This window comes from Ischnura elegans, chromosome 8, assembly GCF_921293095.1.
Source record: "Ischnura elegans chromosome 8, ioIscEleg1.1, whole genome shotgun sequence".
NCBI lineage: Eukaryota > Metazoa > Arthropoda > Insecta > Odonata > Coenagrionidae > Ischnura > Ischnura elegans.
Genome location: NC_060253.1, coordinates 5357263 through 5370780, shown reverse-complemented (window position 1 = coordinate 5370780; position 13518 = coordinate 5357263). Strand labels below are relative to the sequence as shown.

At 42.4% G+C, this 13518-nt stretch overlaps 1 protein-coding gene across 1 annotated transcript in view; it reads left to right on the top strand.

The window, feature by feature from the left end:
- LOC124163721 (high affinity cGMP-specific 3',5'-cyclic phosphodiesterase 9A) overlaps positions 1 to 13518 on the top strand; it is an 870491-nt gene that overhangs the window by 477562 nt on the left and 379411 nt on the right. Inside the window, exon 3 of the mRNA XM_046540795.1 lies at positions 9192 to 9292. Coding sequence (XP_046396751.1) covers positions 9192 to 9292 — 101 coding nt within the window. The remainder of the gene's footprint in view (positions 1 to 9191; positions 9293 to 13518) is intronic.

Below are 13518 nucleotides of genomic sequence, written 5' to 3'. Positions count from 1 at the left end.
TCCTACTCGAAGGACTCCATAGCGAACGGTGCCACATTAGAAGGAATTCAATTGTGGAGGAGGCTGGATTATCAATTAAAGCGGGTGAAGTACCGCGAACTGAGAATGTAAGCTTCAAGATAGATGGGCAAATATATGAGCAGACGGAGCAATTCAACTATTTAGGCAGCATATTAGAGGAAAACGGATACAGGAGTAAGGACATCAGGAAGGGAACTGCGTTAGCAACAGAGAGTGATATGGGCTGTAGCTCAGAGAAAAGACATAGGACATTTTGAAGATTCATCTTTGTATTTTTATTACGTGGAGGCCTTAATGGGATTAAATTTAAGTCCAAGAGGCTAACCTTATGTCATTTTCGTTAGAAATTTAATAAAAGATCTTCTTATTCATGTACATCTACATAATACCCCGCAAGCCGTGTAGCAGGGGGTGTTAGGACACCAGCCGTTTAAAAATAAAATGGAAGTGCTATAAGGAATTTGCGACTAGCATTCATTGAAATCTCTTATGGTTCCGGGGGAAAAACGAATTCCCATATCTATCCGATCGGCAAAAAATCTCTTAATTTTGTCGCTGGACCTGGAAATATAGTGATGCTCTAATATTATGTTCTCCGTGTCGCTCTTAAAGATATCCATTCTCAATTGTTCAAGCAATCTAAGCCTAGCGCGCAGCCTCCGAGTCTCCAGCGGCTCCCAGCCTAATTGTGCTCAATCGGCAGCCATAAAAAATAAGTTTATCAGATAGAAGAGCGGTATGGAGAGCTGTGGCGAACTAATCTTACTATTGTTGACTTAAGATGGTGATGGAGCGAGCTGTTCGAGGGTGGAAGGGGTTAAGTATGATGTCTGGTGAGAAGGAAATAGTGGGCAGCGCGGCGTTGCGTTTAGAGGAAGTTCAAAGAGGGAGATATGGAGAGGGGGGGAGAGGTTTGGTGGATGGGTCGAGGGAAGTAGAAGTTGAAGAAGAGAGAAAGGAAGAAGCGTCGTCATCTCCTCGTCTCGAAATGACCGCGAGCGGAAATACTCGCAATGCTGTGTCGTCGCGTGAGTGCAAGTGTTGAGTTTGCTCGACTGCCGGGTGACACTGCTGTGTTCTCCGTTGCTTCTGCTCTCGTGGTCCGCGCGTGGGCGTGCCTAATGCGAAGGGAGGAGGGCTTAGAGGGGACCTTCCTGGTTGTGTGGGCACCAGGATATGCCCAATTGTGAGAGCGGCTGATTTAGGGGGGGGAGGAGAGGGGAGGCAGGAAGAGTGGGCAAGGGGTGGGGGCGGGAGGGGGAGAGTGGAGGGGAGGAAGGAGACAGACATTAAGGATATGCGAGGGGGTAGGAGGGGAATCACATTAATGTGTGTGTAATGGTGGGGAGGTTTTTTAAATGAATGATTTGAAAGAAAATAGCAAATTGGGAGGTTGACGAGCTTAATTTTATTCTATGCTTGCTGACGGATACACGGTGGAACATTTCGACATTAAACACACGAAAGAATGAAGTTCGCGATGAAAAAATATTTGACGTAGCCGGGATTCGAACCCGGATCTCCCGATTGCCGATCAGGTGTTTTAGCCAATTTCACCGCCAAGCCATTTTCTTAGAGCGAACTTCGGGGTGGGTTTTACCGATTCGTTCTATCTAAATACCCTTATTCGTTTCCTTCATCTCCCTCGTTTACCCAACATTATGCCCTCCAACACTGTTTTCAACATCCTCTCCCCGCTCAGAACTTGCTCCATCTATATTAATATATTTTTTCATGACGAACTTCATCCGTTGGTGTAGTTAACTTTGCACCCGTGCGCGTGACTGCGTACAAAGTCACTCGTTCTTGCAGTGCTATGTCGATATTTGACGAAAACATTTCCCGGGTTTCCTTGCGGGTTATATCCTCTATCTCCATCCTATCCGACGTGAGTTTCAATGAATGACTTGTTCATCATCAACGGCCATGATGACGATGAATAAGTTATTCATCGAAACTTCGGCAAGGATGGAGAGTCTAACCCGCTTGGAAACCCGGAAACTGTTTACCTCAACCATTCGCCGGGGGAAAGTTAAACCTTTATACCAGTCGATGTTATTTTTAAGTATTCTACCGGTTAAGATAGGTTGACGTGGAGAATTTTGCGAGTAACCCCTTGCTTGTCTTCCTACCAAATTGGGCATCCATTTTCAATTCACAGTTGGGATAAATTCCTTACATTCTATCTAAAAATCCTATATTCTTTTCCTTCCTCTCCCTCGTTTACCCAGCATTCTATCCTCTAACACTGCTTTCAACATCTACTCTTTGAGTGCTCGATCCATCCATACCTTGTGTCTCCTCCGTATCTCATCTAAAAGCTGCCTCTCCTCACCCACCATGTCCCGCACTTCGTCGTTCTTCTTTCTCTCCCTCCACTTCACCTTCTACATTCTTCTCCATTCGCTCATCTTAAACGTCTCCAGTCTCCTTTCGTTCTCCTTCCAAAGTGTCCGAGTTTCTGCGAAGCGCCACACATCAGATCATACTCTTTACTAGCAGTTTATTCAAAGCCCTAAGTCCGTTTTATACGGAACACGTTATTGCGCAGGTTAGAACTGCATTAATTTCTAAAATGGGGTGGAATTGCAAAAACGCATGAACGAAATTAGGTCAGGGATTATATTGCCATGCCACATCCATGCATTCTCGCTTGCGTTCTAGCAATTCACCGTTTTACGCGACGCAAACTTGACTGCGCCTCCCTGCACACGTCAGATTGTGCAATGACGTGCCACGTGCAAAACGGCCTTTATAAAATCCTCTCATGGGCTCCATCCAATGAACGAACGTCGTTTCATGCAGGAAGTATATTTGCTGCTATTCCATTAATGCACGTGGCCATTGGTCATCGATTTCGTTTGATCCGCTTCTTCGATATCAGCCCTACCACATTCCACTCTCTCCATCGCTTCTCCTGCCAGCCCTCATCTCCTACTCTTTTTTTCTTCCCTCATCGAATTTCGCCCATTCTGACTGAGTCGATATATATACTCGCACGCTCCGCGCGCTCGTTAAGGGGCTCCGCCCCTTAAAACCCCGGTTCCGGCTTCGCCGTCTACATTTGTGGTCGTTCGAAGACTTTTGAAGTTCGAATAATCTCAACACGGCTAGGGGCCGGCTTCGCCGGCCAGGGGGTAGGGAGGTGCCCCACTCATTCCTCGGAACGGCTTCGCCGTTCCTCGCTGAAGGGCGGCTTCGCCGCCCGGGGGTTTAGTGTGCCAGAGGACGAGGGCATTTCGGAACTGTTTCACCGTCATTCGTTTAAGGGGCGGCTTCGCCGCCCAGAGGTGGGGGGAGTCCACAGCGGTTGCGCCGCTTGAACATCGGGGCGGCTACGCCGCCCGGGGGTTGCTGAAGCTCCCCCTCGCCTACGCCAGTTCCTCGTTGTGGGGCGGCTTCGCCGCCTTGGGGTTGAGGAGCCCCCCCGCGGCTGCTCCGCCTAGTCATTATAAATGGTCTTCCCCACCGAGATGGGTGCCCAGGGGGATTCGGGGATTTTAATGTGTTATGCATGCGGTCACCAAAAGTCCACAGTGATCATGTAGCGATGATTGTAAAAGGTAGTGCAATGCGGATTAATAGTGGCGATAAGTACCCATTAAAGAAGACTCAATGGCAAGTTTTTCATTTTTTTTTCGGGGGGTTCCTACGGAATACCGGGGGTTTTATACTTGTGTTAAACCAGTGGTCACTAAAAGTTCTCATAAATTCCGTGCCGATAAGTCCTAGGGGACCGGAAGAGTGGTCTTACGATTCTTTTCCCTGGAGAGGCTCTTTAGTAGAAATTTTTTGGGAGGTTTCACGGGGTTATCGGGGGTTTTAATAAGTGGTAGGGGCACCGGTTAAATTGTGTCGAAAACTATTCGGAAAGGCGAGTTTAAATTTGTTTTATTTTTTTTTCGGCGATGTTCCAGGAGGTAATCGGGGGTGTTCTGGTATTTTTTCCCGTATGGTTTACGGTGGCTCGCCCTCACCAAATATTCCGGATCTAGAGCTCAGAGGGGACGGGTAGTGCGGCGTAATGTTTGCGAGAAGTTCCCAAATAGGAGACTAAATGACACATTTTACATTTGGGGGGGGATTTCACGGGGATACCGGGGGTTTAAATGTGTGTACTCCTGGCGGTCACCATCCATTCACATAAATTTCGGGGGGATGAGTCGTTGGGGGCGGTGGAATAGTCACGAAAAGTACCGAAAAAGTAGACTTATTTGAAAATTTTATTTTTTTTGGGGGGGGGGGGTGTATGTGGGTTTACCGGGGGTTTATAGGTTTTTACTGCCAGCGGTCATCAATCGTCCACATCAATTCCGTAGCGATGAATGGTAAGGATTGGAAAAGCGGCGGAATTGTGACGAAAGGTACCCGACAAGGCTACTTATATGCTAATTTTAATTTTTTAGGGGGTTTCGGGGGGTTAAAAGATACGGTACTATATGGTCACATTCATTTACTGTCATGTCTAAAAGAATTGTGCCCTATGACATCCATATTTCGAAAGTAATACAATAAAAAGCAAACCAGTCCCTGAAAAATGTTAGCAGTGCCCGCCTTTTTTATTTTTTCGCGTTTAAATCCATTAAATTATTATTAAAATGTTTATGTTTTCTGAAAGACAATGCATAGCTGTATGTAACTACAAAGTTTGAAAGAAATCGGTTGAGTTAAAATTGACAAAACCTTGTGTTAATCTTTTGAAAATCGTAATTTTCGGTGATTTTCGGAATATTTTAATTTTATTCTCAGTAACCAAGGACGATGAAAGAAAAACGTTACCTACATTTCATAGACTATGTTATGAGCATATATAATAATCATTTTCAATATCCTACACCTGTAATTACGACTAAGGGAGCGGAAGTTATGAAATATTTTTCGAAAAACCAATTTTTGGACGCCATTTTGGCAGCAAATTTCTTAAGAAGAAACTTATAACATAACATAATTACGTTACTACATTTACCAGCTTTCAAAAAATGCATTAACGATCCGTGTGGCACGCACGGTTCGCGCGCAGTAAAATAAAAACCGGAAGACGGTCCCCGGATAAAGCGCGATTTCGGCCATTTTGTCGTCCTAGCGACGACACGTGGCGGAAACTTCCGGTTTTCGGATTTTTCCTCCGAATCATTTCCGGTTTCCCGCACGCGTGCCAAATTTCAGCTCTCCAGCACTTCTAGAAGTGGTCGGGAATTTGTATCCATCAGTGAGTCAGTCACCACGAGGGCTGTATATAGATAGGATCTCCCTCACCCTCACTCCCCCCCCTACTCAACCCCCTATCCACCCAGTTTCCCCATCTCAACATCTTTTCCCCTCAACATCTCCTTTTCCTTCATCCATCGAACTGACGGCGGCGGCGCGCACGGATGCGATAACAATCCTCACTTACGTCCAAATCAGCTACTATTCGCCAGAAAGGGTGAGGTGTGATTCGCTTGCATTGCTCGTCAATTAACGGGGGTAACTAGCTGCAAATAGTACCCAATGATGCAAGATGTACCCAATGCTCCTTGTCCATTGAGCGGAGCAAATACCGTATGGGTATTGTTTGTGTAAAAGATCCGATTGGCCATATGACTCCTGGAGTTTATTAAATCCCCTGTGAGTGTGGTAATGTCTGCTTGGGGGAGACTGGGCGAACAATATCTACTCATCTCAAAGAACATCAAAGGCATTTCCAACCGGAAAAATCAGCCATAGTCGAGCGTAGCCTGGATGAGGACCATAAAATACGGTGGGGTGACACCAGAGTTTTATGGCGATCAAATCGATTTTGGGATCGTTTAACTAAAGAGGCTATTGAAATAAGACTTGAGAATAAGAATGTAAACAGAGAGACCGGATTTTATATCAGCAGCTCTTGGAATAGAACTCTTAATTGATTTATGCTTGCCAGAGCTATCTATGTCTTCGCTGGTCCACGGTCCTCCGCGACTACAATCGGGACTCGACCAATCCGGCCCCTCCTAATGCTGAGGTTCAACGGTCACTTCAAATTTTCTGTCAGTAGCCGTGAGAATGGCTAGCGAGTCGGTACCCGAAACGTCGGCGCTCTCATATAATCTTACCCGCGCGGTATCCCGAGAAGAGTTTTTACCGCATGGGTATTCGCCCGAGATTCGCCCCCGACGAAGCCAAAGATTTGCGTCGTGGGGGGAGCTTTGATGGTATGAGGTTGCCTATACTCACAAACTTTTGTCAATTCGTAATCATTAGAAAACCATGCGCTTGATTAACTCAACTGTATATTTCGATTGCGTAGAGATGTAAGTAAAATCATTGGTTAATGGCAGACAATATAAAATGTAACTAAAGCGTGTGATAGTTCCATATAAAAAAAATGATTCACCCTGATCTGGATTCGTATCCCCCGATTATCGGTCGAATGCTTGATCGAGAAAAGCTATCGATGCTACATTCCCTATCATTCATTTTTGGCTGTGTGCGTGCGAAAATTTCCACAAATTGAGGGGAATGATGCCTCGGTAGCTTAATTGGCTAAATCACACCATCGGAAATTCGTGTGTCCGGGTTCGCATATAGGCGAAGGCGAGTGATTGTTTCTTTTATGGAATTTGTTCATTGTGGGTGACTACTTGAAAGTTATCATCCTGGCTAGTCCCGCTATACTTAAATTAGTAACCAAAGCAAAAATTGGTTTGCCAGAATATAGATGGCCGTGAGAAAAAGGGAACAAATTTCGGCTTGTCTCCCTCAGTGATCTCTTTCTAAAAATAAGTGATTAAACCCATTGGTTGTTAAGTTTAGAGTAGAGCTCTCCCATGACTAAGCCTTTGACAATTTGTAAATAATAAGTCATTTTTCGCTAATTCAGAGAAACTGGGTCGTTTTTTTTCCCTCGCCCACCTCGTCTTGCACGATTCATATTTTATTTCTGATTTTATTCCGGCTTCCGACGCCGGCTAAATTTAGTCTTGTTAATCTTAGAGTGCTTTTGCACGCGCTCACTAGAAGCCTGTCTTTCTAATTCTCCTTCACTTACACTGGAAAGGTTGCACTGGCCCCGTTACACTTGTATCGTCATTTTTGTCCCGCACACGCACTTGGCGTATATTCTTGTGATGAGCGGAACTGTGATTTTCCAATCACTTCGATACCTGTGACTGCTACTCATCAGTGACGGTGATTTTTAACTGTGGTTGCGATCACCGACAAGAATCACTCTTTAAAGTAAGCGGTGATTTGTAGCGCTGCTATTCCTGCTACTTTGTCCAATTCCAATGGATGAGCTCTCCGCAAAAGGAACGAATAAACTTATTGAAAATTGGAAAATTAGGCGAAATATTTTTTTTAGGGATTTATTCTGATTCAGAGTTTATATTTCGATAATTAAGTTAATCCGATATGCTAAAGGAATCGATAAGGGGCAATCATTAAAATACCGTCGGCATTTTTTTTAACATATTTTATATTCAAACCGTTAGCTGTATATTTCGTAAATATTGTCTTAAAAATTATTAAAGATGAATAAGACATCTTTTATTATACTGTTGGTAGCAGTGGTAGCAGTCAAAGCTATCTTCATCGTATTCACAGTCGCAGTGATTTCGAGTATTTAGTGATTTAGTCACCGGCAGTGATCGGCTACCGAATCCAATCTCAGTGATTTCGAATATTAAATCACCGACAGTGATTGCTACTTTTCAGTAACGGTGATTCAATCACAGTTAGCGATATATCGCTCATCACTAGTGTATTCATCGCTGCTGAGGAGGTGGTATATATACTCACCGGCAGCTGGACCGTCCACAGGTATATAACCCGATCAATTTGAGGTGTGAGTGAGTGAGTATTCTTCATGTGTTTGCAAACCTTTAGCGGTACTAAATTCAATTCAATCAAAAGAAAAATTTGGAATTAGGTTCCTCATAGGCTGGAGCAAGCTTTGTCTGAACCGGGTCTTCGGGTAACAGGCAACAATATACAACCACCAAATAATAAAAATAAAATATATGCGATAAAGAACAGCCGACCCTGAGCCAAATATCACAAATACAACATCATCATAGCAAATATAGAACACCTATATTTGATATAGTATGATGATATGATGATATGGGATACCTTTTAAATATAAAAGATAAATATCACCCATTTGCCTTATTGAATACCATAAAAACTTTACCCAGGAACGAGAAATCTTTATTGTGGACGCTATCGGTTAAGATATCAAAGAAAATTGAGTAAAAGGAACGGGTATGAGTAATAGTTGGTTTTAAGCACGGATTTGTGGAGAATATGTAAAAATAATGTCAATGTGCTCGCTATCTAAATTTTGGCCAAAATGTGAGAATCAGAGAGACCTATGCATCCATACTCAAATAGGGTAGTTTCCTTCATCAAAGAAAACGAAAGGCGTTGATTGCGATTCGTAAACCACCATTAGTGTATTCATAATATGCAAATTATTTGGTTTTAGAAATACCGGTTTAGACGAATGGCAATGGTCCATTTTTATCCTCATTTGAAAACAGCCATATTGGCGCCCATGCGATGCCATTCCACGTGGCGTCACAGGGACCTAGTTTCTATACGAGTAGATAGGAGTTATACATCGTCTGAGATAACCAATACATGCATGAGGCACAGAGCTCAGGGAAACATCTCTTAATGATCACCTATTAAAACTACCTAAGGTCCGAAAGTTTCTTTCGTTTGATAAGGTATTAATAATCCTTATTTAAGCCAAGCGCTACCTGCTAGCATCCTGTATCGCAGCGGCGGTCACATCCTCGCCCCAAGGTCACCTCACTTTGCGGCAGCGGGAACCAGAATGACGTCACACGGGGTTTTCCCAGCATTCATAGTTAGCCTTCGCGTTTTCGCGCGCTTGAAAATTTTCACTTTTCATTGAATCGTGAAAAATAGATATCGTCATTTAAAAATCCAAAAGCGTGAAATATATTCTCCAGGAGTAATAATCCTCGATTTAGGCAATAAAAAATAAAAGGGCACCACCCTATTGCGATCGAAATCAACGTAAAATGCAACAATTGATTCCTTTTCTCCTGCGAAAGTGTGTTAAATAATTTAAGAATTTGCTGCGTTTGAAATTATTTCCACCCACATGATTAGAATGGGGTTCAGGTTACAATGATCGTTGTTTTTCACTTTTTTAATTTTTTTTTCTCTATCATTTGCAGGTTTCGTCGCGAGTCCAGTGGTCGGAGCCACGTGACCTCAACAGCCAATGGCAAGCGTCACCCGTCTTCATCTTCTAGCTGCGACTCCATCTCTCCTGCTGGTGAGCCATCTCAATTGTTACTTATTTTCACTTCCTATTCACTCTTTCCGCTCCTTTCATTCCGCAATATCCCCTGCGCAGTGTCATCGGCTGTTTATCCAACGGATTTAAGTGCAGAAATTATTCGGAGGAAAAGCATATTGCCATGACCGAGATGAGAACCCGGAATTTACTCATTCGCGACCCGAGTCCTAGTAATTTGACTGCCAAGGTATTTTTTACCCTGGGCATAAAGCAGGAAATGTTTATTTTTACGCTTAAATTCTACCTCTTCATAATATCCTGCGAGCCACCCCTAGGGTATTTGGCAGTGAGTGACAAATCACCAACATGCAGCATGCAAGAGGGCTGCCACATGCACACACCGTACGGCCATAGAAATATTACGCATACTAGCAAAATGTACATGCATATTCATTAAAAAAAACTTGCTAATGGTTATTAATTCCTAGAGCAAACATATGCAAGGTTAGAACTTTGGAAAAAAACATTCAATGAGTCGTCCTCGTGAGTGACGCCATTAATCCTATCAGTTGAGACAACGTTGCTATCCTTAAAACTTCTACATCCACGTAATACCCTGCGAGCCACCTCTAAGGTTTCTGGCAGGGGGTTTTAGGCATAATTGAACATTAAAAAAAAAACAAATGTTTTGTTTTACATTGGGGTCTCCAAATTTTCCCATTCAGATTGTCATGAGTTGTGCATCTAAAGGATCATCGCGAAAATCACTTAAAAGGAAAGGTCAATTACCATGACCGATATAAGAACTGTGGTCTTTCGAATACGTGCCAGGAATCCTACCACTCTCCCTACACTTTTTACCTGTACGGACATCGTACTGTATAGGTATTAATATTATTGGTGGCTGGCACAATGGACATACATGTCAAGGTGCTCTTTCCCAGAGATTGATCTCACCAAAAAGCACTATCAACAATCAAATGCATTGATTCGCAAAATGCACTAATCAATGTTCACGTACCTTAAACGGTAGAATTTATTTGATAATGACGTTTTTAATTCGTTTGAAAAATATCATTTTTCGTCAACTCCGCGATTATATATTTTTTATTCGTACCCCAAAAACTGCTCGCAGCGACCTTTAAATCGAGGATTCCAGGAAGGAGCAACTGTAAAAGCACGAACATTTATGTCCTGGATGTAGGAAACTTACCCAGGCGGGACTCGAACTTGCGACCTTCGGAATAGCAGGCCGGCTACACCGCCGCCTCCGAGGCTGGCTGTGAGAAAGATGTCTTATTACGTTCGCTCCGAGTTTTCTTAGGAATTACCGATGCTGTTGATGTCACTTTAAAAGATTAATTTCCAATTACTAGAGCACTTAAATACGCGTGTTTAGATCTGGGGGTGGATGCTTAGAGACTTGGCCAAATTTTTTAATATCATGTGCGAAAAATGAAAAAAAAACATTCGCAAATTCTGATTCATTCCGATGCAGTCAGTCAGCTGTTTGAGTATATCTTTCGGAGATACGGGAAACTTGATTAAATCGGAGGACAAAGTCACAAACGTCTTCCTCCATTACACAGGCCAACGAAGAAAAAACTTTTTTACTGAAAATACCTTATTCTTATGTTTTTTATGTTGCTGAATTCAATTGTGATGCTTAAAAAGTTGTATCACCCAATATTTATTCACATTTTACTGTTAAATTTATGAAATCAAGCAATATATTTAGAATCTAACAACTTTTTTATAGTTAAAATAAAATTGAAAAAGTAGGTCTAATGAACGAAGATAATGGGGGATTACTGTTGGTACTTCACCGAGAAGTTCAGCTAGCGATTATTCGCAGGAAAAGCTATGCAAGAAGCTTCAAGGAAAAAAATGGACCAAAAGGGAAAATGTGAACCAATTCCAGTTGACAAGTGAACCCTATTTTGTCATGCTACATTACTATTATTAGTAATTTTACAGTAAATACAAACAATTTTATGATGTAACACAATGTTTCATTGATTTCCCTATATACCGTATTGGGGTATTGCTGGGAAACTATGGGTGATACAAATAAACTAAGGCAAGGTTTGGATTCGGCACATAAAAATCTATAAAGATCAGCTTTAAAATAAAAAAGTATAAAAAAAGTTTTCAAACAATATTGTTTTGTTGGCCTGTGTTATTTACTTTCCGCCTCCTCGACGCGGCGATGGAGACAGACCTTCGTGCGCCTCTACAGTGTCAACTGTTCCTTTTTTTTGTGTGGTCCAAGCGCGTTGGGAGTCCGTCCGCCCTACTTGCACTGAAGTGTCCGGTCTGGTCCAGTTTGTGTAGAAGCCTCCCTTCCTCGAATGCGTTGCTCCTTTTGCGATCGCCGCTGCCCTTCCTTCCTCGTGTGTGGGGATCGCAGCGCAATTGGTGGTCCCGAAGAACCGCAGCGGGTCGATTGAATGAATCATCCCTCGATGAATCACTCTTCGTTCCATTCCACGGCGGCCGTCCATTGTCGGGCCTCCTACTGCTCACGGGAGATGGGTGCTATTAAACTAGGAACGGACGAGTGGATTCCACCTTTTTTTTCGATTCCGATTCTTTCGAATCGATTCCCGACTCTCGATTCAAATGCATCGATTTTTATTCATACTAACGGGTGGGGTATCGATTTGTCAGTAGCATTGTTGCGTTATAATTTTGGAATGGAACGGAATAAAAAGACAAAGACAAATAAGTGGCCCAAGAAAACTCGAAAAGCAAAACTGGTCCCTTAAACTTGATGCGTCATTTGTTACCTCCGTGTGCAGTAAACGCTCTATAAATACCACTGAAGAGGCGGTATATATATAATCACCTGCAGCTGGACTGAGTTGAGTAGTGTGTGAATGCATGTACTACAACCTAATCTGGTATTGTTTCTATTTTGTAGCAAAGGGCAGCTGCCAGCTAGTTAATAGTTTTAAGGTCCACCCAGGGGCTACTAACAACATATTATTAACAGACATTTGGAGTTATGATCTTTCAATTCCAACTTCATATACACTGCCTATTCAAGCAACTCTTCTCTGAGGAGTATATCCTATGTCTATCCTTCTTCTAGTTTTATTGTTTTCTCGCCTGAATTGACGAAATTGCTTAATTATTTGTTGGAAGAAGTCCAACCATGAAAAAAAAGAACCAAAAGAAAGGACTAAAAAATATCAAAACAGAAAAAATTACTGCTAGCTATGTAAAAAAATAAAATAATTTAAGAAAAAGAAAAAAATGGTTAAAATATTATAAAATTTGTAGAAAAAAGTAAAATCGTTCAGATAAATATGTGAATTTATCACTGTTTTCAATTTAGTATTTAAGTATCTGCTATCGCAAACAACACACTGCACACACAACACAAACAGATGCACACATTATTTATTGTACTGGTAAGTGGCTGGTAACTTGGTACACCGCGATGGCTGACACTTGCCTGCGGCCCATCGAATAGCGTGAGATAATGAGAGACTTGAGACGTATTGGAGATGGCGAGGATAATGTAGAGATACGTGAGGGTAGTGGTCGGAGAATATTGGCGTTGAGTATGATGGGGATAGTGTTATCTTCAAAGAGAGGAGTGAGTCATTAGGATATCGTTGAAGTAATTGTTTGAAATGGGTCAGCTGTTCCTGATTATATTTGGAATGAGAAAGTTAAAAATTTAAGGTAAGGAATACCAACTCTACATTATCCAAATTCCTTTCTTGTGTATCCAAAACGAGGGTTGATGTCAGCCTACTGCGCTTACTTGACATGTGATCAATCTACTGATAAAAATTCTTACGAATAACATATGAGAGTAATGTGGTGAGATCTGCACTGTTATATATTTTTTGAGGTTTTTGCATTTTTTTTTGCCTTTTGAACTCTCTCAGCAATGGCATGAAGGATTTTTTTATGGACTCTATTGAAAATAATCTGGCCTTTCTTTATTTTTTGGAGCCCCACGATATGCTCTGTGGCCCACTTTGAAGGGGAAGTGAAATGTACGAGAGAAGTGAAAATTACCGCCATTTGCGCCCCTTCCATCCACGTAATAACTTTCTGGTCGTCGTCTGTCTTTTGTTTCCTTGGAGTCCGCGATTTGTAATTCGACGGCAGCGCTATTGCCGTGAATAGGTGTCACCTTGTACCCCTCACTTTGAAAAATATTTCAGGTCAGCAGTTTTTTCCGTGGTTTCATTGACCTCGCCTCGCTACGTGCAATTTCGTCGCCAGGTGTGTAATGTTTTACA